The sequence below is a fragment of the Odocoileus virginianus genome, unplaced genomic scaffold, assembly GCF_023699985.2.
Source record: "Odocoileus virginianus isolate 20LAN1187 ecotype Illinois unplaced genomic scaffold, Ovbor_1.2 Unplaced_Contig_26, whole genome shotgun sequence".
Classification (NCBI taxonomy): domain Eukaryota; kingdom Metazoa; phylum Chordata; class Mammalia; order Artiodactyla; family Cervidae; genus Odocoileus; species Odocoileus virginianus.
In genome coordinates this window covers 18,548-43,274 of record NW_027224343.1, presented here as the reverse complement: position 1 = coordinate 43,274, position 24,727 = coordinate 18,548, and the positions used below count along the sequence as shown (strand labels likewise).

At 51.5% G+C, this 24,727-nt stretch overlaps 1 protein-coding gene and 1 long non-coding RNA gene across 6 annotated transcripts in view; one reads left to right on the top strand and one right to left on the bottom strand.

Annotated features, from left to right (window-relative positions):
* The window catches only part of TNFRSF11A (TNF receptor superfamily member 11a), a 61,077-nt gene extending 43,355 nt beyond the window's left edge, over positions 1-17,722 (bottom strand). For 4 of the 5 annotated variants that reach the window (XM_070464497.1, XM_070464500.1, XM_070464501.1 and 1 more), the window contains exon 1: positions 17,582-17,722. In XM_070464497.1, coding sequence (XP_070320598.1) covers positions 17,582-17,656 — 75 coding nt within the window. In that variant the 5' untranslated portion in view covers positions 17,657-17,722. Of the gene's footprint in view, positions 1-11,954; positions 12,060-17,581 lie in introns of those variants that run through there. The other variant, XM_070464498.1, reaches the window with a different exon arrangement.
* Positions 17,723-20,860: 3,138 nt separating this feature from the next.
* Positions 20,861-23,085, top strand: LOC139034121 (uncharacterized). The gene is made up of 2 exons (XR_011486565.1): positions 20,861-21,145; positions 21,990-23,085. It is a non-coding gene; the product is annotated as an uncharacterized lncRNA (long non-coding RNA).
* The last annotated feature ends 1,642 nt before the right edge of the window (positions 23,086-24,727 follow it).

The following is a 24,727-nucleotide window of genomic DNA, read 5'->3' as shown; positions in this document are numbered from 1 at the left end:
GGTGGGGGTGAGCTGACTCAAAGCTTCTGCTGATAAAGGGGTCGCGAGATCCTGCCAGTGATTTCTGTCAACAGGGACAGAACTGAGGGATGTCCAAACGCCCTGCTAGACGTTTCACGTCAAAAAACTCAACAGACAGCATTTCGAGCTCACGGTTTACAGAGGAAAACTCAGACTTTTTCTTTGCACAAACCCAAGCTTCACACTTGTACTTCAGAACATTGCACAGGCACCTATGAAGATGGTATGTTACCAATGAAAGACGAAAAAAAAATAAACAGGCAGCCTTTGGGGGATCTCCTGTGCATCCCAATGCTTTGGCCGCCTGATGCAAAGAGCTGACTCGTTTGTAAAGACCCTGATGCTGGGAAAGATTGAGGGCAGGAGAAGAAGGGGCCGACAGAGGATGAGATGGTTGGATGGCATCACCGACTCAATGGACATGAGTTTGAGTAAATTCCGGGAGTTGGTGATGGACAGGAGGCCTGGTGTGGTGCGATTCATGGGGTCGCAAAGAGTCGGACACGACTGAGCGACTGAACTGAACCATGCACCCCAACAACCCAGATCACCCTAAGCGCTCCCTGGGAGACCACTGAACCGTGTGAAAGCCCTGCATTATACGAGCCAGGTGTGTGGTCTAAGTCATGACGTAACAGAAAATAGAGGGTTTACACAGAAAACTCCCTGAGTGTCTAAAATACGACAGCTCCCTCTGTGGGTGTCGTTTAATGGCTGAATGGTGTCCGACTCTTTGAGACTGTGTGAACTGCAGCCCGCCAGGCTCCTCTGTCCAGGGGATTTCCCAGGCAAGAAGATGGGAGTGGGTAGTCACTCTCTTCTCCAAGGGGTATTCCCAACTTGGGGACTGAACCCACCGCTCCTGCACTGGCAGGCAGATTCTTTACCGAAGTCACCAAGGAAGCCACGATTGCGTTTACAGAAATATATTTTACATACAACTCTTGAAAAAGAAAATTCTGCTGCTAAAATTGAGACTCACCTAGTCTCTGATTGGTACAACGTGAAAAGATGTGTCTAGTTTGAGAAGAATCTGAAGAAAAGGATGACATCGTGACTACTATTGATAATGCATTAGAAACTGAGCTGCTACTGAGGGATTTAGGACATTCTAAAATGTGTTTTATGAATGTGTTTCCAGCAGTAAAGAGTATTCAAAACTCCAGCTCGAAGGCATTCATCACGGCTGGCCAACTACTGGTCTCACTGAAAAGCACTACCAGGAATGTACCCCCTCCCCAAGTACAGCCCGCCCCCCGTCGAGGGGCTGGGAGCTGACCTCACCTGCAGGCAGCAGAGGAAGGCCAGTCACTGCTCTGCCTGTCATCTGCCTTGCCTTGCAAAGCGACTTTTTCATGTGGTATGACCGGAAGGCAAATTTCAGCTTGGTCTAGGGTTTGACGACAGAAAGCTCCCATCTCTCAAAAAGCTCTGCCATCATCACACCTTCAAGGACATCTTTCCTGAGCTCTCAGGTGCCCGTGCAAGCGATAGGCTTGTGTAGGACAAGGACGCGGGCCCATCCCACCCTCTCAAAGCGTGCAGCGCCGGACCACACAGGCGCCACGAGGAGAGAACTAGCAGCTGGGGACCCAGGCAGTGACCAGGGCCTGGTCTGCCGAAGATCAGGTTCCGGGAAGTGCCTGGACGCAGCCCTCACTAGTTAAGGGAGCGGGAAGGGGAGGGAACCGGCCTGGGGCACAGGGGAAGGGAGCTCAGCGGGAGGACCCCAAGGCTGGGGGCAGGGGCAAGGGGCGAGGAGCCAGGGATGCTTGGGCAGGAGGAGGGGGGGGGGAGACCCCGAGGGGCGCGGGCCCCGGGGCTGGGGGCCAGGGAGTGGGCCGGGAGGACGTGGCAGCTGTGGAAGAAATGGGGCCTTTTCAGCAGCACCCTGGGGCTTCCCTGCTGGCTCAGACGGAAAAGAATCTGCCTGCCAGTGCAAGAGACGAGGGTTTGATCCCTGGGTTGGGAAGACTCCCTGGAGGAGGAAGAGGCAACCCATCCAGTATTCTGGCCTGGAGAAGCCCATGGACAGAGGAGCCCGGCGGGCTACCGTCCAGGGAGTTGCAAACAGTGGGACATGGCTGAGCAAAGAGTGGGACACTTCCCCACACTTGGAGCACACTGCAGAGAGGGGTGGTGAGAAAGGCCGATGAGCAGGCGCGCTCCTTCTGAGGACGCACAGCGTCTGATGGAGGCGTGACCAGCGTCTCAGGCATGGGCCGGCCAGGCCAAGAGCAGGTGTGAGCACGTGCGGCAGGCAATGCTGGTAGTGCAGGAGGGCGAGGAAGAGGCTCCTTTTAGGGAGCGGAGGAAGGGCTGTCTCCATCTGGAAACACTGAATTTGGCTCTTTCACGTCAGCCCTTTGAAAAGTGAAAATTTTATGTATATACTTTAAAAATGCATATATATATATATATATATACACACACACATATAACACAATTTGCCATTTGAATCATTTTTTAGTGTACAGTTCAGTGGCATTAATTAGACTCATGATGTTGTACAACCATCACTACGGTCTCACCAGAACATTCTTATTACCCCAAACAGAGACTCTTTTAAGCACTACACAGTAACTCCTCTTTCTCCCCTCTGTCTGGGAACCTTGGAGTTAAAGAACGATGCCAAATTTCCTCCAGCACCTGGCAGCCTCTTTCTGCCTTCTGTCTCTGTGAACTTGACCATGCTAGGTACCCTGCGTAAGTTGGATCACACAGGGTTTGTCTCTGTGTCTGGCTTATTTCACTTGGCGTGGTCTTCAGGGTTCATCCATGGTGTAGCCTATGTGGGAACTTCATTGCTTCTGATGGCAGAATGATATGCCGTTGCATGAATGCGTCAGTTTGCCTATCCGCTCACCTGTGGGTGCATATGTGGGTTATCCCACCATTTCCCTGTTGGGAACAGGGCTGCTGTGAACCGCAGTGAACGCTGGCACACGAGAATCTGCTCTGTTCTTGTTTTCAGTTCTCTGGAGTCCACACCTGAGTCACACAGTCATTCTGTGTTCAGCTCTTTGAGGAACCACCAGACTCCCCCCATAGTTGCTGCACTATTTTAATCCATTCCCAACAGAAATGCACCAGGACTTCCTTGGTGGCTCAGCTGGTAAAGAATCTGCCTGCAATGCAGGAGACATGGGTTCGATCCCTGGGTGGGGAAGATCCCCTGGAGAAGGGAGTGGCAACCCACTCCAGTATTCTTGCCTGGAGAATCCATGGACTGAGGAGCCTGGAGGGCTACGGTCCATGGGGTCGAAAAAGAAATGGATACGACTGAGTGACTAACACTTTCACCAGAAATGCACGAGGCTTCCAATTTTTCCATGTCTTTCCCAACACTTGTTATCTTGCATTTCTTTTGGTAATAGTGATCCTAACGAGTGTAGTTTTTTTATAATTAATTTGTTTATTTGCAGCATGTGGGATCTAGTTCCTTGACCAGGGATTGAACCTGGGCCCCCTGCATTGGGAGCACCAAGTCTGAGCCACCGGGCCACTCAGCGTGCTTGTGACCTGCATCTCCCTAACGGCTTCCCCGGTGGCTCAGACGGTAAAGCGTCTGCCTACAATGCGGGAGGCCCGGGTTCAATCCCTGGGTCGCGAAGATCCCCTGGAGAAGGAAATGGCAACAAACTCCAGTATTCCTACCTGGAAAATTCCATGGACGGAGAAGCCTGACAGGCTACAGTCCATGGGGAAGCAGAGTCGGACATGACTGAGCCACTTCCCTTCCCTTCCCTAATGACTGATGATGCTGAATATCTATTTTATGCACCTGTTGGCCACTTTTAGAGAAATGTCTACTTAAGTCCTTTATCCATTCTTATGGGGTAATTTCATTTTGCCTGGACTTGTGCACAGGACTAGACTTAGCTGTCAACAGCACTGATTCATTATATAGGACCAGAATGGTTACCAGAGGGCTGTGGGGCCCTTGGATTCATTTTCACCATCTTGAAAGAAATCCTTGATTTTCCTATTGAAGAAAAACTTTCCCGATCTAAACAACATCACTGCATGGTTCTCCAGAAAATAATCAAGGAGCTTTAGCATTTAAGTAAGACGTGCTTGGTCAGTTTACAAACTAAAAGTGGAACAAATTAAAATTGCATTCATTTACTCCCCAAATGTTAACTGAACACATCCTATGTGCCACAGACAATTTTAAGTTTTGTGGACACAGTAGATATTAGATGGAGAGAGACCTTGCTTATAGTCCTCGGGAGAAGAGTGACAGGAAATAGACATGTAATGGAATCTGGCTGGAATGGTGATGATGAAAAAAATGAGATAATGTGATGGAATTATGAGGGGAGCCTCACTGATGAGGTGACTTTTGAGTGGAGACCTGCATGGTGAGGGAACAAGTCAGATTAACGGGAAGTCTACATTCACACAACTGGTGACATAATTTATCCACATCATGAGTTAATATGTACCTGCAGCTTCAGGACGGTGTGACGCTGACTGTAGGTTCACAGTGGACATAACATTTTAGATAATGAGCCCTTCATGCTATTTTTATCATCAGGGAGGAAATAACTTGTCATAAGATTTTTTAGTTTTAAAGTTTAACCGAGATAAAATACTCATAACAAAATTTACTATCTTAACCATTTTGCTATGAGATTTTTTAAAAATAGATACTGCACACAGAAACAAAAATCTGAATCAGGTCAGATTTAATTGGAAAAACAAACCCCGTAAAAATGTAGAGTAATTGTGGCCTTTTAGAAGTAGGCATAGTCACTATTTCGATCTAGCAGACAATACAATCGACTTCATGAGCTGTCTTGAAAGTTGGTTTTTATGGCCCCATCAGCATTTTTTTCCCCCTGATCACCTTGATTCCAGATAAGCTCATTAAAAAAGAAAACTTATTCAGACAAGAGCATATCAAAGGTCTATTGATTTCTGCTCATCTCTCTTACTCTGCTCACAATGCATGTATTATCTCTGCTCCTAGAAAACATATGGCCCAAGGGAAAATGAAGAAATAACCTTGCATTTCAAAACTTTAATTGCAAGTGTCTTTGTCTTCTGGGGAGATGAGGGGTGAAGCAAGTCTGCAGCTGTGCGCTACCTGAAATGGCGGGACTGTCTGTTTCCTAAATAGCGCAATTAGGACGGCTGACTCGTCCTCACACCAACCAGCCCAGGCTCCTGTCAATACCCCCTTTATTCTCCCAGTGTGGAGGGCTTTCTTTTCTTTGCCGTTCTTGAATTTTTTGTTTTAACTTTTATTTATCTGCGACGAGAGCTCCTTTCTCCTCGTCCCTGCAGTAACCTTACAGAGCCCTGAGCCTCCCAGAGCGCGCTGCTCTGCGGGGCGTCCAGGACACTCCGTGACTCTGCCCTGCCCCTCGGGGGAAGTGATGGGTCAGTCCTCAGTCATGTCTGACCCTGTCACCGCGTGGACTGCCGCCTCTGTCCATGGGGTTCTCCAGGCAGGAACACTGGAGTGGTAGCCATTCCCTTCTCCAGGGGATCTTCCTGAACCAGGGGTCGAACCCGGGTCTCCCACATTGCAGGCGATTCTTTACCAGCTGAGCCACCAGGGAAGTCCCTGGTGGGAGTGCGCCAAGCTAATAAGGCCTTTAGACCCCAAAGGGGCCAGGGAAGGGACTCGGCTGCCCTGGGCTGCTTAGGTTTTAAAAAAAACAATTCCTGTTTTACTCCCCCCCCCCCCCCCAGTCCCCCTTGTTTTTCTTTCTTTTTTTTTGGATGTGGACCCTTTTTAAAGTGTTTTTTGAATTTGTTAAAATGTGGCTTCTGTCTTAGTTTTTGGGTTTTTGGCCACAGGGTGTGATCTTAGCCCCCTGACCAAGGGTCAGCCTGCACTGGGAGGTGAAGTCCCCACTGGAACGCCAGGGACGCCCCCCGGCCTGCTGCTCAAATGTGCACAAAATCACCTGGAAAATGAATTCACAGGCGCCTCTCAGTGGGTGGGGTCTGCACTTCTGACAGGCTCTCGGGTGATGCCAACACCGCTGGGTGTCGAGTGGCAAGGTCAGAGATGGGTCAGACCGAGATGAAGGCCCCCACACCTGCCCCGTCCCGCCCCCATCCACTCCTGCCGTCTCCCCAGCGGCCCTGCCCAGGACCGAGGCCGGAAGCGCACCGCAGCCCCTCACCCACCTCTTCTAGCCTTGCAGTCCCGCTCAGCCCGCGGGCGGGTCAGCGAGGCCGAGCAGTGAGCCCCCCAACTCGGCCACTGTCGTCTAAGCGAAGGTTTCACGCCTGGACTGCTCAGCACCTGTGCTGGAAGGTCTCGCGTCCACCCGGACTGTCTCCTCTCCCAGTGGCACTGAGGATCACTGGCGGTTTTGTTTTTTAAAAAACTTACTCTTTTGTAGCGGGGTACAGCTGATGACCAAACAATGGTGTCAGTCTCGGGTGAACAGCGAAGGGACTCGGCCATACTTGTACAAGCATCCCATGCACCCATTCTCCCCAGATCTGAGGTGGGTTTCTGTGTTCCTGCTCTTCCCAGTCGACGGCACGCTCCCCACCTCCCCCACTTGCCTGCCCCCCACATCACTTTCGGGGTCACCCCCTGCTCAGGACCTCCAGTGAGCGAACTGCCTGCTTTGCGATCCCGGGGCCCGCTGACCCCCCATGCCACTCTGGCCAGCCCGCCGGCTCCCGAGTCAACCCTGACCCCCAGCTTCGCCGCGCCCTCCCCGCCCCGGCCGCCGGTCCATCGCCAGCTGACCCCACCCCTGCCGGGCGCACGGCCGGCCTCTCCTGCGGAGCCTGTCCTGGGCCTCTGAGACACGAGGCCCTAACCCCCGACGCGTCTCACAGCCTCCAGCGGCCTCCTGGGCTCACATCCTAGGACTTCGGCTCGATTCCAGGTTCAAGTAAGGACGAAGCCGTGCCGGGTGCTGAGGCGGTGCCCGCAGGACCCCGGCCCGGGGACCGCGGAGGGGAGACCTCCCGGGGTCGGCGGCTGGGAGGGGAGCGCCGCGGCGCCCCTCTGTGACAGTCATGGCCACGCTCGACAGACCTCATCTGTCTTGCTTTTCAAGACTTGAAGCCCACGTCCAGGGCCATTCCTGGACTTGGCTGAACTCGTCCCTCTTCCTTTCTTTCTTAAAACAGTTGAGCTCTACGGTCTCTTGTCTCAGCCACAGCTGAGCTACACTTTTAAAAGAACGTGACCTCAGCCACCCAAGACTACTCAGCACCTCCGGGCGCCGCACGGTGCCAGGTGCGGGAATCTGACTCGCCTCCACTGTTCAGAGACCAGCGCTTCTCAACCCGCACTGCGCAAGCGAGCCACCTGGACCTCTCATAAAGATGCAGCTTTTCTAACAAGTCCCAGGTGACGCTGACACTGCTGGCCTTGGAGGAGCAAGGTCAGAGATGACATCAAGGCCCGAGAGCCAGAACTTCTCGCATTTCCAGCCTCGGTTCCATAAGCTCCATCCGCATGAGGGACCTGAGACCCGCCCCTTCCACCGCCAAGCAGACGCCGCGAGGCTCGAGGCGGCGAGAGGGCAGAGCTGGTCCTCACAGAACGTCTCCCGCTTGCCGGGCACCGCGCTCGAGGCTTTCCCGCCCTCATCTACCTTATCTCCCTTCTTCTTCACAAAGAGACAAGGCGGCCCACTCAGACCGTGCGTGATAAGCAGAATGGCATAGTGCCAGGCACGCAGCAAATGCTCAAATTCTCGGTAAATTAATGAATAACATTTCCTGAAGGGCTGATTGTGATCTTACAACTTCCCCTTACAGAAAACTCTCATGGTTTCCTACGACTTCTGAATCAGATTCACGCTCCCCAGCACGGGCTCGGAAGGGCTCTGCCAATCGGGGGCAGAGTTAGAGACACCCTGGGGGGAACAGGTGGCCAGACCGAGATCGGAAATCCCTTCCTGGGTTCAGATTCGCTCTCGAGCAGGGCGGAAGGCAGGCCCGCCTGGCCCACGCGCGGCCGCTCCCGCTGGCATCGGGACAGGGCCTCTCCTGGACGCCCCCCGGCCCCTTGTCCGGGCGCAGAAAGCAGCGGGCGCCCATCGCTCCCGCATCCCTCGTCCCCAGGACCGCCCCACGCGGTTCCGAGGACGAGCTGTCCATTCTAGGGTCTTGGCTGTTGCTCAGTCGTGTCCGACTCTTTGCAACCCCATGGACTGCAGCGCGCCAGGCCTCCCTGTCCCTCATGAGCTCCCGGAATGTGCCCAAGTTCATGTCCATGGAGTCGGTGATGCCATCCAGCCACCTGTGCCTCGGTCATTTGTAACCTTACCTGTAGGACCTCAGGGCTTGGGCACAGGGGCCCCAACTGGGACAAGGAAGACCTAAGCCCTCAGAAGTGGCCCCCCAGCCCCGACACAGACAGAGCCCAGGGGCCAGCGAGCAGGCTGAACACGCCCGGACGTCCTGGCAAACGCAGGGCAGGGCTGGGCTGCCTGGCCCAGCAGGGACAGGACAGCTTACTCCTGGCGCCCGAGGGCTGCAGAGTCAGAGATGCCCTTGCGTCGGGAAGTGGCAGCGGTGACTCAGTCTGTCACATTTCTTCTCCTCCTGAGTCAGGGAGCGACCTGCACATAGACACTGAGCTGAGGCTGCCCAGGGCGCCCGCCTAAACCCAGCCTTAAAGTCACAGCCTTTTCCTTTCTGCTTGGTGACAGTCAGCAACAGAGTGCCCTCCGCAGACGAGCCTCCTTGAGCAGGCCCCACAGATGCAGACTGGCTGTGCTGTTTCCCCAAGCCCTAAGGAGCCTGCTTCTCTCTCTGCACCCCCAGGCCTGGAGCTCTCCTTGTCTGCGCCCTGCCTGTCATGCAGCGACCACAGAAGCGGCTTTCCCGTGGAGTGAGGGCCACACCACGGGGCAGACGCCTGCCCCGGATGGGCCGTGCTTACGGGGCCCCGGGCATGAGTCTTGTCTTCCTGGCGAGCTGGAGTGGGGATGACATGTGTGCGAGCAGCACCTAGTGTGTGCCGGGCACGTGGGAGGGCTTCGACACGCGGCAGGTGCATTTAAGACAGTCATCAGGCAATACTCGTTTAGCTCTGAGCTCCAAATCTTTCTGTGGAATCCAACGTCTACAGCAGCAGGTCTCGAACTCCAGCGTGCCTCAGAATCCCCTGCGGAGGGGGTGACAACGATGGAGGGCCCCACCTGCAGAGTGTCTGATGTCGGGGCCTGGGGATGTGCATTCCTCAGCCCCCAGGGTCCAGGCCGCCCCCTCCCCAGGGCTGAGGCCTGCCCGCCCCCACCTGGCCAGGGCCTGTCCTGTCCCGGACAGGGGCTAGGGGCTAGGGGCTCAGAAACCAGCCAGGTCTTGGTTTTCTCCTACTCGGCTCTGCCCTCAGCATCACGTCTGTCCTTCCTTCCAGGCCCAGAGGATTTGCTGGCCCCAGTGTCCAGCCCTGCACGCCTGAGGCACCTGGCTCGACCCTCCTGGCAGCGTGAGACCCACTTAACTGCGAGGGACTCAGACGGGCTGTCTCAGCCTCCCTATGAGGCGCGGGCGTCCTGGGGCTCAAGCGCATACGGGAGGTCTGTTTTCCAGAGCACCTCATGAAACTGCAAAGCCAGGATCCAGAGAATTGAAAAGAAAGAAGCTGACAGAGAAGTTAAAGGAAGTCGCATGAATAACTTGAGTAAGAGGAAGTAGTGGGCTGACAGTCTTCAAAGAGAGAAACACGAAAATAGAGACAGTGACCAGCGGATCTTCACCCCCAGACAGAGCAAATGCGAGGAAGCGGGTTTGCACTGTGACAGTAGTAGATTTAGGGCCTCAGGGACGTTCCGGCTGCAGAGAATTGCTGAAGGATGCACAGCAGGGCCAGAGAAGATGTGATTAATCCCCACTAGGCTTGAAACAGGGACCAGAGTCTCCGTTAACACGCACGTTTCAAACATGATGCCGCTGTTCTACCCTGGGTGCAGAACTGGGAGCCCTTGACAGTTTTTCAACTGGACAGGCGCTTGGCCGCTGTCTGTGCTACTTAAGGACATGCTTTTAAGTTAGGTGGTGCCGGTGGTCAAGAGCCCGCCTGCCAACGCGGGAGACGTAAGAGACTCAGGTTCAATCCCGGGATCAGGAAGATCTCCTGGGGGAGGGCATGGCAACCCACTCCAGTGTTCCTGCCTGGAGAATCCCGTGGACAGAGGAGCCTGGCGGGCTACCGTCCATGGGGTCGCAAAGCATAGGACACGACTGAAGGACTTAGTGTGCATGCATGCACAGTGTGGAGAGGAGCAAGTATTTTTAAAGAGTCAGAACCTCAGAAAAGAAGGCTCACTTCCTATTTGGGGGAGGTAAGGAGCTGGCAGAGGCTGCGGTGCTAACAGGACATGTGTGACAGAACCCGTGTTCTCTTCCCGCCTCCCAGCTTTAACCATCACGTTCACAACACGTTAAAGAGTTTTTCTTCCTCATTTTTCATGGAAAGTCTTCAAATTTCTGGTGGCTGGAGGAAGTGGCTCTTGTACTGTGAACACTGAACAGGAAATGTCATGAGTTATTATTATTCCAATGAACCCAAAGGGTTGTTTTTTTTGCCGACGGTTCTTCCTGCCTCTTGGAGACCTGGCAGCGCTCTGCCTTTGTCTGTGCCAGGAGGGCTTCTGTGTCACCTGTGAGGCCAGGGCTTTTGGGGGTGGGGGTGCAGAGGGGGCAGGCAGAGCGAAAGGGAAACACTCAGCTGAGGCACCGACAACCGCCAGGAAGAGCTCTGCCCAGCTGCCGTCCAAGGTAAACATGGCTTGAGCTGGGGGCGGGTGCGCTGAGGGCAGTGTGGGAAGACCAGGGGGAAGGTCACACCAGCCCTGATGATGGGCTCGGGAGACCGCTGGCCGCTTATCTCTTTAGTCCTGAGTTTTCAAACTCTGCCTACATCCTGACCCTCTGATTCAAAGACACCTTTAGGCCAGGAAATGGCTCTGAATTCCAGAGCACACAAGTTTCCGGCAGAGCCTGGTGCCTTGGGGCTCTGAGCTGGTTTTTACCTCTGGGGGCTCTAAGGAATTTCACTTCCCAATGCGATAATCCCCGAAGCAAGTGGGATTCCATATCCTAAACTACATTCTTCTTTATTGTTTGTTTATTGTTCAAGTAAATCCTTTACTAGACCCTGAAACTGATTTGATCTTTTTGATTTGACTAAGTGATTTGACTAAGAAGTTTCCTTAATAAACTGCAAAAATATCAGCAAATGGTCAGCTGTGTTGTCCGGACATCTATCACATTTTTTAAAAATAATAGGTCCAACCATATCCTCTGCCCCTGTGTCTTCGTCACCTGGCACAGCTCGGGGCACCCTGCACTTGCCTCCTTTATCTCGCCACCTTCCTGACCCCATTCAAGCTTCTCCAAGTTCCTCCCCAGAGCAGGGGCCCTGGCCTCCTTCCCGCCCCCTGGACCCACCCCCTTCCCCATGGTGCTGCTCCCCACAACCTGCATATCTGACAGCGTCCCTCCCCGCCACACAACACGCGGGGGTAAAACCTAGACTATTTGCACATAAGGCCCTTCTCGGCCTCCCTCCCGCTGCCTGCCCTTGCAGCCCGGTAACACTGCCCTCTGTAATCACACCAAACACCGTCCACCCCTGCTATCCCCCAAGCCGCTCCCACCGCCAGGCAGGGCACCCCCTGCCTCGGACCCCCGCCCACAGGCCACCCCCTTGCCCTCTTTCTGCGCCTTAGACGTGCACAGCCGCACAGCAGGAAAACGGGGCCATCCCCCGACGGTTCCAAGCCGGTGAAGGCTCGCTGGCCCTGGGCGCGCACCGCACTCTGAGCGCGCTCCAGGGACGCCCGGGTCCTGTCGCGTTCTGTCCGCACGCGGCTAGGCTGAGCGGTGCCTGGAGACCAGGGCTGGGCCCTGCTCTCCGTGGCGTCTCACCGGGAGGAGGCGCTCCTTTTGTTGAGCTAAATGATCGCGTTCAACACAGTCCTCTTTCTTACCCTGAACATGGCAGCCCACGGAAACCTGAGGCTGGAGGTCACCGCTGGCCCACAGGACGTGGACAGACGGATCATGAGCACACATCCACACAGGCGAGAGCGTAAATGCTGACGGGGCTGCCTTAGACCAGCAGGGCCAGGCAGGGGGGAGGGCTGGGGGAGCCGCAGGAAACAGGCTGACAGCGCCCGCGGATGGAGGGCAGAGATACAGGCTGGGCCGCGCGCCGCCGCTCAGCGTCAGACCTCACCAGCTCCCTGAGAAATCAGACCCACCAGGTCTTCTGCCGAAGCCCACCGTCTCACTCTGGGTTTTTTCAGACTCAGAGGTTGGTTTGGGGCGGAGAGGATGCGTGGAGTTTAATCTGTGTTTCTAGCAGTGGGTCCCACGGGAAGGTCCCACGTGGCAGCCCAGGGCTTGGAGCTTCCCAGGTGGCACTAGTCCTAAAGAATCACCTGCCAGTGCAGGAGGCAGGAGACGCGGGTTCAATCCCTGGGCGGGGAAGACCCCCGGAGGAGGGCATGGCGACCCACTCCAGTGCAGGAGACAGGAGACGCGGGTTCAATCCCTGGGTGGGGAAGACCCCCTGGAGGAGGGCGTGGCGACCCACTCCAGTGCAGGAGACAGGAGACGAGGAGGGTTCAATCCCTGGGCGGGGAAGACCCCCCGAGGAGGGCATGGCGACCCACTCCAGTGCAGGAGACAGGAGACGCGGGTTCAATCCCTGGGTGGGGAAGACCCCCTGGAGGAGGGCGTGGCGACCCACTCCAGTGCAGGAGACAGGAGACGAGGAGGGTTCAATCCCTGGGCGGGGAAGACCCCCCGAGGAGGGCATGGCGACCCACTCCAGTGCAGGAGACAGGAGACGCGGGTTCAATCCCTGGGTGGGGAAGACCCCCTGGAGGAGGGCATGGCAACCCACTCCAGTGCAGGAGGCAGGAGACGAGGGTTCAATCCCTGGGTGGGGAAGACCCCCGGAGGAGGGAATGGCGACCCACTCCAGTGCAGGAGACAGGAGACGAGGAGGGTTCAATCCCTGGGCGGGGAAGACCCCCCGAGGAGGGCATGGCGACCCACTCCAGTGCAGGAGGCAGGAGACGTGGGTTCCATGCCTGGGTCGGGAAGTGGCACCCCACTCCAGTGCTCTTGCCTGGAGAATCCCGTGGACAGAGGAGCCTGGCGGGCTGCAGTCCGTGGGGTCACAAAGACACGGACACGACTGAGTGCCTGAGCTCCCAGATGGCAGCCGGAGGGACACACAAGGAGAAACGGCCTGACTGCCTAAGAAGCCGGTGGGGAAGTTACAGGTGGTGGGATCAGCTGCCGGCGGAGGTGGGGCAGGATCCCACCCACTGCGGCAGGGGGAGGCTGGGGTGGGGTCGGGTTTGCCTCTCTTGCAGGCTGGGGTCTGGACTCTGCAGGCAGACAGCAGACAGGCCACGGCTGTCCACCGCCTCCCTGGCCAGAGGGTGGGTGCCCTGGGGCCTGACTCACTTGGAGAGCGGAGGACCGTCCAGGCGGGATGCAGACCCACGTCCACAGCAAGATGGGCCCGCCAGCCTCCTCTGGACACACATGCGGAAAACACTCTGTTCTCCTTTCCCATGCACTTCACTTCAAAAATAGGAAAACAGAATGGGGGGAATTTTAATACTGAGCTGGCAGAGAAAGTTCACGTGGCTCCTTCTTCAAACAGCACTCTCTGCAAAGGAGGCCCTGGCTTGGAACTCCCCTTTTCATGGCCTCATAAAACACTGATTTACTGACCTTCAAAGATACACCTTTATTGTTTCAGTTTTCCTGGCATAAGAATTTCTGGTAGATAACTGTAAAAGCAAACTCATATTTCCTTATCAACACAGAGAATACGTTCAGATTACAGATGTGCCATTTTCAGGGGAAGTGGTGGGAAGGAAATAATGGGGGGGCATTTGAAATATCTGTGATCAACAAAACCAACGAAAAGGACACTGATCCTGGAGTCTGTGACTCTCTAAACAAAGTAGGAACACATGGCCAGGTCTTCCCGCCAGAATGGGCTGGCGGGGCGGGGAGACTGTCAGGCCAGGGCGGGCACCCGAGAACCCTGCAGCCCCACCCAGGGGGTTTCCTTGGTGGGGTCTCCCCAAGGGCCTTCCAGGGCCCACGAGCTCTCTGTTCCTGGTTAGTCTACCTCACCACCTCGACAAGGGCCATACAAGTGTTATCTCAAAGACTGTAAAGGTTTACTGTTCTGTCTGCCGCAGGGTTCCTTGAATTCAGCTAGCTTTACAGAGTCCTATGTGCTAGCCATAAAGTCATAAAAATATGTGGGTTTTCTTTTCTTGGCAAGATTGTTTTAGCCCTAAACCATTCAAGCCAACTTCTCCAATAGAGAGCTTTCTTCCCCAACTGCCTTGGACCCCTGATTTCCCAGCAGTCCTTCAAAGATGGCCTCAGGAGCACCTCCCTCCGAAGCCCTTCCTGGTTCCTCCAGCTGTATCCCTCCCTCCTTCCCTTCACCGCCTCGTGTCACAGACGGTCTTACTCTTCACCCGCCTTGTCCTCTTGACTGGACAGTGAAGACCCAGCTGTTTCTTGGCCTTCTGTCTCATCAGCACAAGGTCTTACATCCCAAATACCAAACACGCTTGCTGGCCCAGGTATGAGCAACTCTGCCCTTAGGTCTTGGATTACTAGGGATAAACACGGCTGTGTGATCAATTACCTCAGTGAACATAGTCTGCTCCTATAGTTTCTCAACTCCAACAGCAGAAAGATCAACATAAAAGTTTTCTATGTTTTTTGTTCTGTAGACAAATACTCCTCTGTCTGAACTCACATGCCCTCACTGACACAGGCGCACAGAGATACAATCGCAGAGATGTTTTAAAAGGCAAACCTTATAGCCTTCCAGGTATGTTTAAATCGATTTAATATAATGTTAATGAAACGAAATACAATGCTTGCAGATAAGGCACTTTCTGGAAGCTGTTTTTGCCAACTATTTTACAAAAGCGATACCTCTCCCACTCCCCACACTAAACAGTTCTTCAGGCCTTGCCTAGCAGGTGAGAACTAATCACCAAGGCAATTCCTTTCTTTGAACTGACAGAACAGGTGGGCCAAAAGCAGCCGTGACTGAAGGATGGTGCTTGGAACCACAGTCTCTGCGGGGGGAACATGACCACCCCGGCTCAGAATCAACGAGTCTCCAATGGGGAGACTGGGCACACGCTTACATCATTTGATTAGAGCTATTCTAGTATCATTTCACTGTTTCCTGTTGTTTTTTAGTCGCTGAGCTATGTCCAGCTCTTTGCAACCCCATGGACTGTAGCCTGCCAGTTCCTCTCTCCATGGAATTCTCCAGGCAAGAATATTGGAGTGGGTTGCCATTTCCTTCTCCAGGAGATCTTCCCGACCCAGGGATTGAACCCACATCTCCTGCATTGGCAGGCAGATTCTTTACCACTGAACCACCTGGGAAGCCCCATTTCCTGTTTAGGTATGATTTTAAAATGCACATAATTCATGCAGCTCAAAGGGAAAGGGTGGGATAGTGGGGGAGAGTAGATAGCATTTGCTGAAAGATAGCTCTGAGAAATAAACGGGTATTTTGGCTTGTTTTTTTTTTTTTTTTTTTTTTTTGCTGCACTGTGAGGCATGTGGGATCTTAGTTCCCCAACCAGGGATCAAACCCATGCCCCCTGCATTGGAAGCATGGAGTCTTAACCACTGAACTGCCAGGGAAGTCCTGAGAAAGAAGTTTTGACAGAAACTGCTGTCAATGTTAGAACCTACAGCACTATACACACATATATGTGTACATACAAAGTTTTTGTAATTAACACTGTGAGATGCTTTTTTTTTTTCATGCTGTGTAGTGAGCAGGGTTTTCTCAGGTGGTAGCTATTCCCTGGAGCCCTCGTCCTGTGGTTCAAATAAGGCAGCACACCCGTCCAACCTGTTCAACACTTCATTAGGCAACACCTGAAGTGCTTACAATGAGAAAATGCCTTCAGGCTTTCCCACCTTCCCTGCCCCCAGCCATTCCCAGAGGCTCCCGCAGGCAGAAAGGGGACAGGCCTCGTCTTTCTGAGAACTGTCGGCTCCAGCCCACAGCCTGTACTCCGGTCCAAGCTCTAGTCCCAGGCTGATTTGCCGTCTCTCCTCACTCCAAACAGCCCTAGAAGCGCTGTTCCCTCTGGAAGCTGTCAGCAAGAGCCTAAGCCAGTCTTAACAGAGCAGGGGAATCTGAAACTGCTGAAAGCAGAAAACCGCCAGCACTTGCCCTTCCCTCCGAGGGACTTTCAAGGCTTTCGGAGGACTGTGGGGCTGGCTTTCCCTATAGCTCTCCTCCAGGGGAACAAAAAACCAGTAACTGCTTTTGTTCACCTGGCAACTGGACCAAATGATCTGATAGAGAAACTTCTGTCCAGGGGACTTGGGATGGGGAGGGAACCCGGATCCGGGAGATACTGGTTTCCCGGCCCCCCAGCCCCCTTAAGTTTTGAAGAGCCCCCGGGACTCGAGGGGAAAGGCCGCAGAGGGGAGTCCTGGGCTGCTCCCGGGCTGGAGCCCCAGTGGGGCCTGGCCGCGGTGAGGCCACCCACTGCCCCGCTTGCCCGCCGGCTCAGCACCCGGAGAGCAGCGCCCTACTCACCTGCTCCCCGACTGACTTCAGGCGCCCCAGGTGCGTTGGTTTTTCCAACTGTGAACACTGTTTTGTCCCAACATCATCACAGGGGTTCTGAGAAGTGATTCTATGTCATTCTGGCCCGGAACCTGAGCCGGTGGATCTTAAACTGTTTACAGGTTCGGGGGAGTTGGGTGGGGGGCGGTGGGATCGGAGGGGAGAAGGGAGACTTACGGAAAGAGGGGAACGTAAGAAAGTAATCTGATTTTCTTTTTTTTCTTATTTCCTTTTTCAGAAAAAAAATCTTTGTCCGTGGGATTCTCCAGGCAAGAATGCTGGAGTGGGTTGCCATTCCCTTCTCCAGGGGCTCTTCCCGACCCAGGGATGGAACTCTGGAAGGAGAACCCAGGGTCTCCTGCACTGCCGACGGATTCTTTACCATTTGAACCACTAAACTACCAAACCCTGTCTCGGCGCGCGCTCTGGACACCCCCGCGGGGCGAGCATCAGCCAGTCCACCTTCCGACAGCCGCCAAGCGGCGGTGGGGAGACGGTGCGAGGCGCAGGTAGAGGCAAGGACCGAGGGCTCAGAACGGCCCGAAAGGAGAATCCTACTTAGGACAGTTGCTTAACTTGGGCGCTGCCTGCGGTTCTGAACTTTTCTCTCGAGCCCGTCCACACGGGAAGGGGCAGTGTCTACGCCGCTGTCTCCGCGGCAGCGATCGTGCGGAGGCCCCTCTAGACGCTCCATCACCGACGCCTGCCCCTGGGTAGCTTTTGGAGGCGTCCGCGTTCCGGTGCCCGGGTCCCGCAGCTCCCCGTTCTGCACCCCAGCATCCCTACAGCCCCCGTTCCCTCCTCCCACCGTACCACCGCACCCCCCGCCGCTCTCCGCTCCAAATCCTCAGCCCCTCCGGCTCCGTGAGAGTCTCGGAGCCCCCGGCCCCGCTGAGGCACCGCGCGCGGGCGGGCGCGCAGGCAGCCGGGGCGCGGGGCGGGCGGCCTCCTTACCTGCAGCCGGCCGAGCAGCGCCAGCAGCACCAGCGGCGCGGGCAGCGGGCGGCGCCGCCGGGCGCGCGAGGCCATGGCGCGGAGGGCGGGGGACGGCGACCCGCTCTTGAGGCCTCTGCAGCAGGCGCAGCTGCCCGGGGCTTCGGGTCCGCCCCGTCCCGCCCCGTCCCGCCCCGTCCCCTGGCACCCGCCCCGCCCGCGCTGCGCCCTCCTCCGGCAGCGCCCGTCGCCGGGCCGGGACTCTGGCGGTGGCGCCCGCGTCCCGCGCGCTGTGGGGCTGAGGGTGATCCGGGGACTCTCGCCTCGCCCTCGCGGAGCTCCTGCATTCGGGAGGCTCCCGCAGACACTGCGGGCCCGCATCCTGGGACCGTCGGGGGTTAGATTCCCCTGAAAGAATGTAGCCCGGTGGCCCCGGCCCGCCCGGCGCGCGCCCCAAGCCCGCGCTCAGGCTTCCAGGCCGGGACCTCCCGAAGCGAATGCCTCGCGACCAAGGGTCACGCGGAGAACTCCTCGCGATCACTGCCGAGGGCGCAGGTTCAGTTCCCTGGGGGTTAGCTCAGCTCAGTTCAGTTCAGTTCAGTCCAGTTGTGCTCAACTCTCTGCGACCCCATGGACTGCAGCACGCCAGACCTCCCTGTCCATCACCAACTCCCGGAGCTTGCTCAAGCTCAGTCCATCGAGTGGGTGATGCCATCCAACCATCTCATCCTCAGTCGTCCCCTTCTCCTCCCGCCTTCAGTCTTTTCCAGCATCAGGGTCTTTTCAAATGAGCCGGTTAAGACCCCACGAGTGGCGCGCCTCGGTTGAAGAAGAAAGAGCAGCGAAAGCTCTTGGAGAAGTGTCAGCGACGCCCCTCCAAGCCCTCCCCGCTGGGTGCTTGTGCTAAGGCGCTTCAGTCGTGTCCAATCTTTGCGGCCCCGTGGACTGTAGCCTGCCAGCCTCCTCTGTCCTTGGAGTTCTCCAGGCAAGAATACTGGAGTGGATTGCCTTGAGGCTTGAACAACCTAATGAATGGGAGAAAATATTTACAAATCATGTAGCTGATAAGGGAGTTAGATGGTAAAGAATCTACCTGCAATGCAGGAGACCCAGGTTCGAACTCTGGGTGGGGAAGATCCCCTGGAGAGAGCATGACTACCCACCCACTCCAGTGTTCTTGCCTGGAGAATCCCATGGACAGAGGAGCCTGGCCGGCTACAGCCCATGGGGTCACGAAGAGCCAGACACAACTGAGCGACCAACACTTCACTTCGATGTGATTATAAATATGATAAAATTTAAGTCCGGCTATTTGTTTTCTGTTTGTTCCATCTTTGCTCATTTTTTTCTTACCTCCTTTTGGATGATTTGAGTATTTTTAGGGTTATGTTTTTTTCTCCATTGGTAGCTTATTTTATATACCTCTTGTCTGTTTTGTTTTTTAGTTCAGGGTTTGCACTATGACTATGGCGTCACTGTCTGCCTTCAGATGGAACCCGGCCACTTTAGGGTCAGGTAAGACCCTTACACCAGAGCACTTCCATTGGTGCTGCTGGTTGCTTGACTTTCTGACTCCCTCCTGGGCAGCCTCAGGGGTACCTGCCCAGTTACTTTTGCACTTTTTGGAAAGCAATCTGTCGTGTTGGTTAAAAAAAAATTAAAAGTGCAAATATCCTTTGGCAAAGCAACTCTGTATCATAGTAGAAAAAGCTAGTTACAGAGGAATATCGTCCCCCATGTCTGTGAAAAATAATAAAAAACATGGTTTTACTTGTCTAAGCAAAGGAAGTTTCTGGAGAGACAACAATAGCAAATACTAATAGCATATTTACATTTACAAATTCATTTAATCCTTGCAACAGGTTTGCAAAGAATACTATACCCTTTCTACAGATGAGGAAACTGAGGCATAGAGGTTAATAACTTACCCTTGGGTCAGCTGCAATAAGTGACACAGCTAGGATTCAAACATTGGATGTCTGCCTCTGGAGTGTGTCTTATTACTAAGCACCAGTTTTTTCTCAGGTTTTAAAAAATTGAACTATAGTTGATTTACAACACTGCATTAGTCTATATAGTAATACTGTGTTAGATATATATAGTAAAGTGATTCAGTTGTATTTATTCTTTTTTCAGTTATAGGTTATTACAAGATACTGATAGTGCTATTGCATAAATCCTTCTTGCTTACCTGTTTTAAATACAGTGGATATATATCTGTTGATCTCATACTCCAGATTTATCCCTTCTCCCCTTTTCTGTTTGGTAACCATAAGTTTGTTTTCTATGCCTGTAAGTCTGTTTCTCTTTTCTAAACAAGTTCGTTTGTTTCTTTTGTTTGTTTTAGATTTCACATATTAAGCTAACTTACTTCACTTAGTATGATAATTTCTAGTTCTATCCATGTTGTTGCAAATGGCATTTTTCATTCTTTTTATGGCTGGGTATTATTCCATTGTGTGTGTATCACATCTTCTTTATCCATTTATCTGTTGATGGACATTTAGGTTAAAGCACCAAATATTAGCATTAGGTGAGTTGTAAAAGAAAAAGTAGAAACTACTCATTTTAACTTTTGATGTTCCTAAGCTGTTTACACTGAGGAAAAAGTGCTTTTGTACTAACTGACAGGTATGTAAATTTGGTAAATAAAGATTAAAACTCCAGATGAAGTAAGTATAGGAATTGTACAAAATTACAGATTAAAAATATATTTATCTGGCCTATTGTTTTCTTGAATGTGGAGACAGACTTTCTGGAAATGGCTGTGTGTGAGATTCTGACTTTGATAAAAGGAACTGACTTGTGGGAGAGGGCACATTCACTGTGGCACTTCATGAGAAATACCAAGGCTTACTCCTGGCATATTTCCAACATCAACCCCTTCTTTTTTCAAAAAAGATTAGGGGACTTAAAACTTCTGCTTGGAAAGTCCCAGAGGTGAGTGTGCTGGTTTTGGAAGCACTCTAAACAACAGAATGCCCGGGTTAGCATATTAAATCTACTAAAACAAGTTTAACTGAAAAAATAATTACTTTTAAAGACTCTATTTCTATATTTACAGATCACTCAAATAATTCAAATACTTTATAGAGATTAATGTAGAATAAATTTGTTATTAACAAGATCCATTAAAATGAGCTTGTTATTATGTTAAATAAGAATTTATTATTATAATAAATAGCATTATTATGAGAAACATGAAATTTAAATCAAATACTATTTTTCACTATTAAGTGAAGAATGCTTGCACTATAACTAAAGAGATTTCTCATCATTTACAGAAAGTGTTATTTATCATTTTTATAAGTCCATTAATAAGCACATGTGCAATTAAATTTTGGTTATATGTAATAAATGAAAAATTCATTTTAAACAATAGATGTTTTAACACTTATTGAACATTTCAAATTTTTACAGAGTGATCAGCCACTGGTGAATTGTTTTATTTGTACCAGGAAGAAAAATAAAGGAATCACAGCTTTATTTGAAAACTATTTTACATGGATAATGTGCAACTAACCCTGGAAAGCCTCACTACTCCCCACTTCTGCAAGAAGTTTTTAAGTTTCCAGAATCAAAAAGGTAAAATATGGCTGTCATTTTCGTTTCAGGTGAATGGTTTGTAAGTATTATTTCAATAGTATTGTATTTTAATGGTCTGTACTAGGCACCAGAAAATAGATACAATCTTGTTAATAAAATGCTTATAGATGTCCACAAGAATGAGAATTAATCAGCTTATGTAATTTTTTTCATGTGGTGACAGAAAATAATTTCTGGGCACAGAACTAAAGCAAATACGTAAGAAGCGAAGTCATTACGTGAACATCGACTTTACAAATCTTTCAGTAAAAGTTCACTAGGAAATACAAACGCTTCTATTATTTGCTCTGCTCTTCCTGTCATCTCACCCGTAAAACACTTCTTAAACCAAAGTAACCCTTGATAAATTAGTGCTCACTCACAGATAGATCACAGGGCAATACTATCCCTTAACGACGTGGAGAAATTTCGTATCCAGGTCTGTGAGAGACCGGCCTGTCAAACCTTTCCAGAATTGGGTCTTGTCAAGTTTTGCTGTCAGTGTTTTGCTGGACAAGACTGAGATATATGGAAGACCTTCGTAAAGGTGTATAATATGGCATTATTTTTCCTTAAATGTTTGGTAGAATTCACCCGTGAAACCATCTGGGCATGGAGGTTTCTTTATGGCATGGTTTTACATAACAGGTTCACTGTATTTAATAGATACAGAGCTCCAGAGAGTTTCTGTTTCTTTCTGTGTTGGTTTTGGTAAGAAGTGTGTGTATGTGTGTTTAAACAGAAGTATGTTCATTCTGCCTAATCTTTTAACTTCACTTGTGTACAGTCATTTATAAAATCTCATATTTTTAATGTAGTGTTTGTAAGGATTTCTTCTTTTTAGTTTCTAATACTGGTAATGGCAGAAAGAGAAGAGGAACTAAAGAGCCTCTTGATGAAGGTGAAAGAGGAGAGTGAAAAAGTTGGCTTAAAGCTCAACATTCAGAAAACTAAGATCATGGCATCTGGTCTCATCACTTCATGGCAAATAGATGGGGAAACAATGGAAACAGTGAGAGACTTTATTTTCTTGGGCTCCAAAATCACTGCAGATGGTGACTGCAGCCATGAAATTAAAAGACACTTGCTCCTTGGAAGAAAAGCTATGACCAACCTAGACAGTGTATTAAAAAGCAGAAGACATTACTTTGCCGACAAAGGTCCGTCTAGTCAAAGCCATGGTTTCTCCAGTGGTCATGTGTGGATTGAGAGCAGGACCATAAAGGCTGACTGCTAAAGAACTGATGCTGTGAACTGTGGTGCTGGAAGAATTCCTGAGTCCCCCGACTGCAAGGAGATCCAGCCAGTCCACCCTGAAGGAAATCAGTCCTGAATATTCATTGGAAGGGCTGAAGTTGAAACTCCAGTACTTTGGCCACCTGATGCGAAGAGCTGACTCACTGGAAAAGATCCTGATGCTGGGAAGATTGAGGGCAGGAGAAGATGGGGACGACAGAGGATGAGATGGTTGGATGCCATCACCGACTCATTAGACCTGAGTTTGAGTAAACTCTGGGAGTTGGTGATGGACAGGGAGGCCTGGCATGCTGCAGTCCATGGGGTCAGAGAGTTGGACACCACGGAGTGACTGAACAACACCTGGTGATTTATTTATGCCTTCTCATTTTCTTGGTAAGTCTTGCTGGGGTTTAATCAGATTTATTAGTTCAATTCATTAGAATCAAATTTTTATCTTTCATCTTCCTTATTGTACGTTTGAGTTTTCTATTTCATTAATTTCTGATCTTTATTGATTCTTCTGCCTCATGGTTCTTTTCAAACTTCTTAAAATGAATGTTAATTGACCTTAAGCCTTCTTTTCTCATTGATGTATTTAAAGCTGTATGTACAGCTCCCTGTAATCATGGCTTTAGTTTTATCTCACAAGTTTCATATTTCCCATTATTTAATAAAATGTTTTCTAATTTTGTCATAGCTTCTTTAACCTGTGGTTTCTTTTAAAAGCACATTGCTTTAACATTTGATATTTTCCAGTTACCTTTAAAAAGAAAATACTTGGCTGTACTGGGTCTTAGTTGGGGCATGTGGGATCTAGTCCCCTGAGCAGGGATTGAACCCAGGTCCCCTGCATTGGGAGTGCAGAGTCTTGGCCACTGGACCGCCAGGGAAGTCCCTATTTATCCTTTATTTGCTCCATATGCCTTTTTGCCTCTGTAAGATGCTACCTAGGATCACTTTCCTTTTGCTTGAATAACTTTCTCGGGTTTTTCTTTGGTGTGAGTTGGCTGGTAACAAATTCTGTTTTGGGGTTTTTTTTTTTTTTATGGGGAAGAGGGTCTAAAAATACCTTAACTTGCCTCCATTTGAAGTCGTAGGGTGGCAGTTATTTTCCCTCAGCATTTAAAAAACATAATTGCTTTGTTTTCTGTTGATATGCCAACTATCATCCTTACAGTTGCCGCTTTTAAGATCTTCTCTTAGTATTTGGTTTCCAGCAGGTTTACGCTAACGTGAGTGGGCTTAGTTTTCTTTGAATCGATCCTGTCTGTGATTCATGGCCTTTCTTGATGTTTTCTGACAACTTAAAAGTTTCTGTGTCCACTCTCTCTTCAAATAACATTTCTGTCCAATCTCTCTATTCCCTTCTGCCCCAAATGACTTTTACCCTCTTTTCTGTGTTTTGCATTAAAAAAAAAAAAAAATCTGTGCTGCTTCCTGTTTCCAGTTCCACATGTAGGGAGCTTGAAGCCGCTACTCTGTCCTGACAAGTTAAAAGCAATCAATGGTTTTGTCGTCAAGTCGTGTCTGACTCTCTCGGCTCCATGGACTGTAGCCCGCCAGGCTCCTCTGTCCACGGGATTTCCCAGGCAAGGATACTGGAGTGGGTTGCCATTTCCTTCTCCAGGGGATCTTCCCAACCCAGAGATCAAACCCTGTCTCCTGCACTGCAGGCGGATTCTTTACCCTGAGCCACCAGGAAATCAGTAACCCTCCCTAAATCCATTTAAGAGAAGGGAGGTCCCAGGGCATACCACTGCCCCCGAAACTGGAGAGACTGACAGGCAAATACAGAGAATTACAAATTATCAGAGCAGAAAACTCACAAGCTATAACCTCTGTGGGAACCAAGGCAGGGGTGGAAAAACTAGAACTGTAATCGATCAATTGCTGCAGGCCCAGAGAGGACAAGTCTAAGAGTCACAGACCCCAGGGAGCCCTGTCGGAGGCCCCGACGCTCCGTTTGTTCTTACCTCCAGGAGCCTAACCAGGTTCACACAGCAGACCTCGGAGAAAAACCCCCTTAATCTCTAACCCTCCCCCCTGGGCACACGGGAACTCGAGGGCTGTCTTCAGATTTCTCATCCACACCCTCAGCGTCTTCTCTTGGACTCATGCTAACTGAATCCTGATTACCCCTTGGTAAAAACGCTGCCTGCAGCATGGGAGACCTGGGTCGGGAAGACGCTCTGGAGGAGGAAATGGCCGCCCACTCTGGTGTTCTTGCCGGGAAAACCCCACGGACAAAGGAGCTTGGTGGTCTACAGTCCACGGGGTTGCAAGAGTCAGCTACGGCTTAGGGACTAAACCACCATCACTCCTAAAGCATCGCCTTCGTTGCTA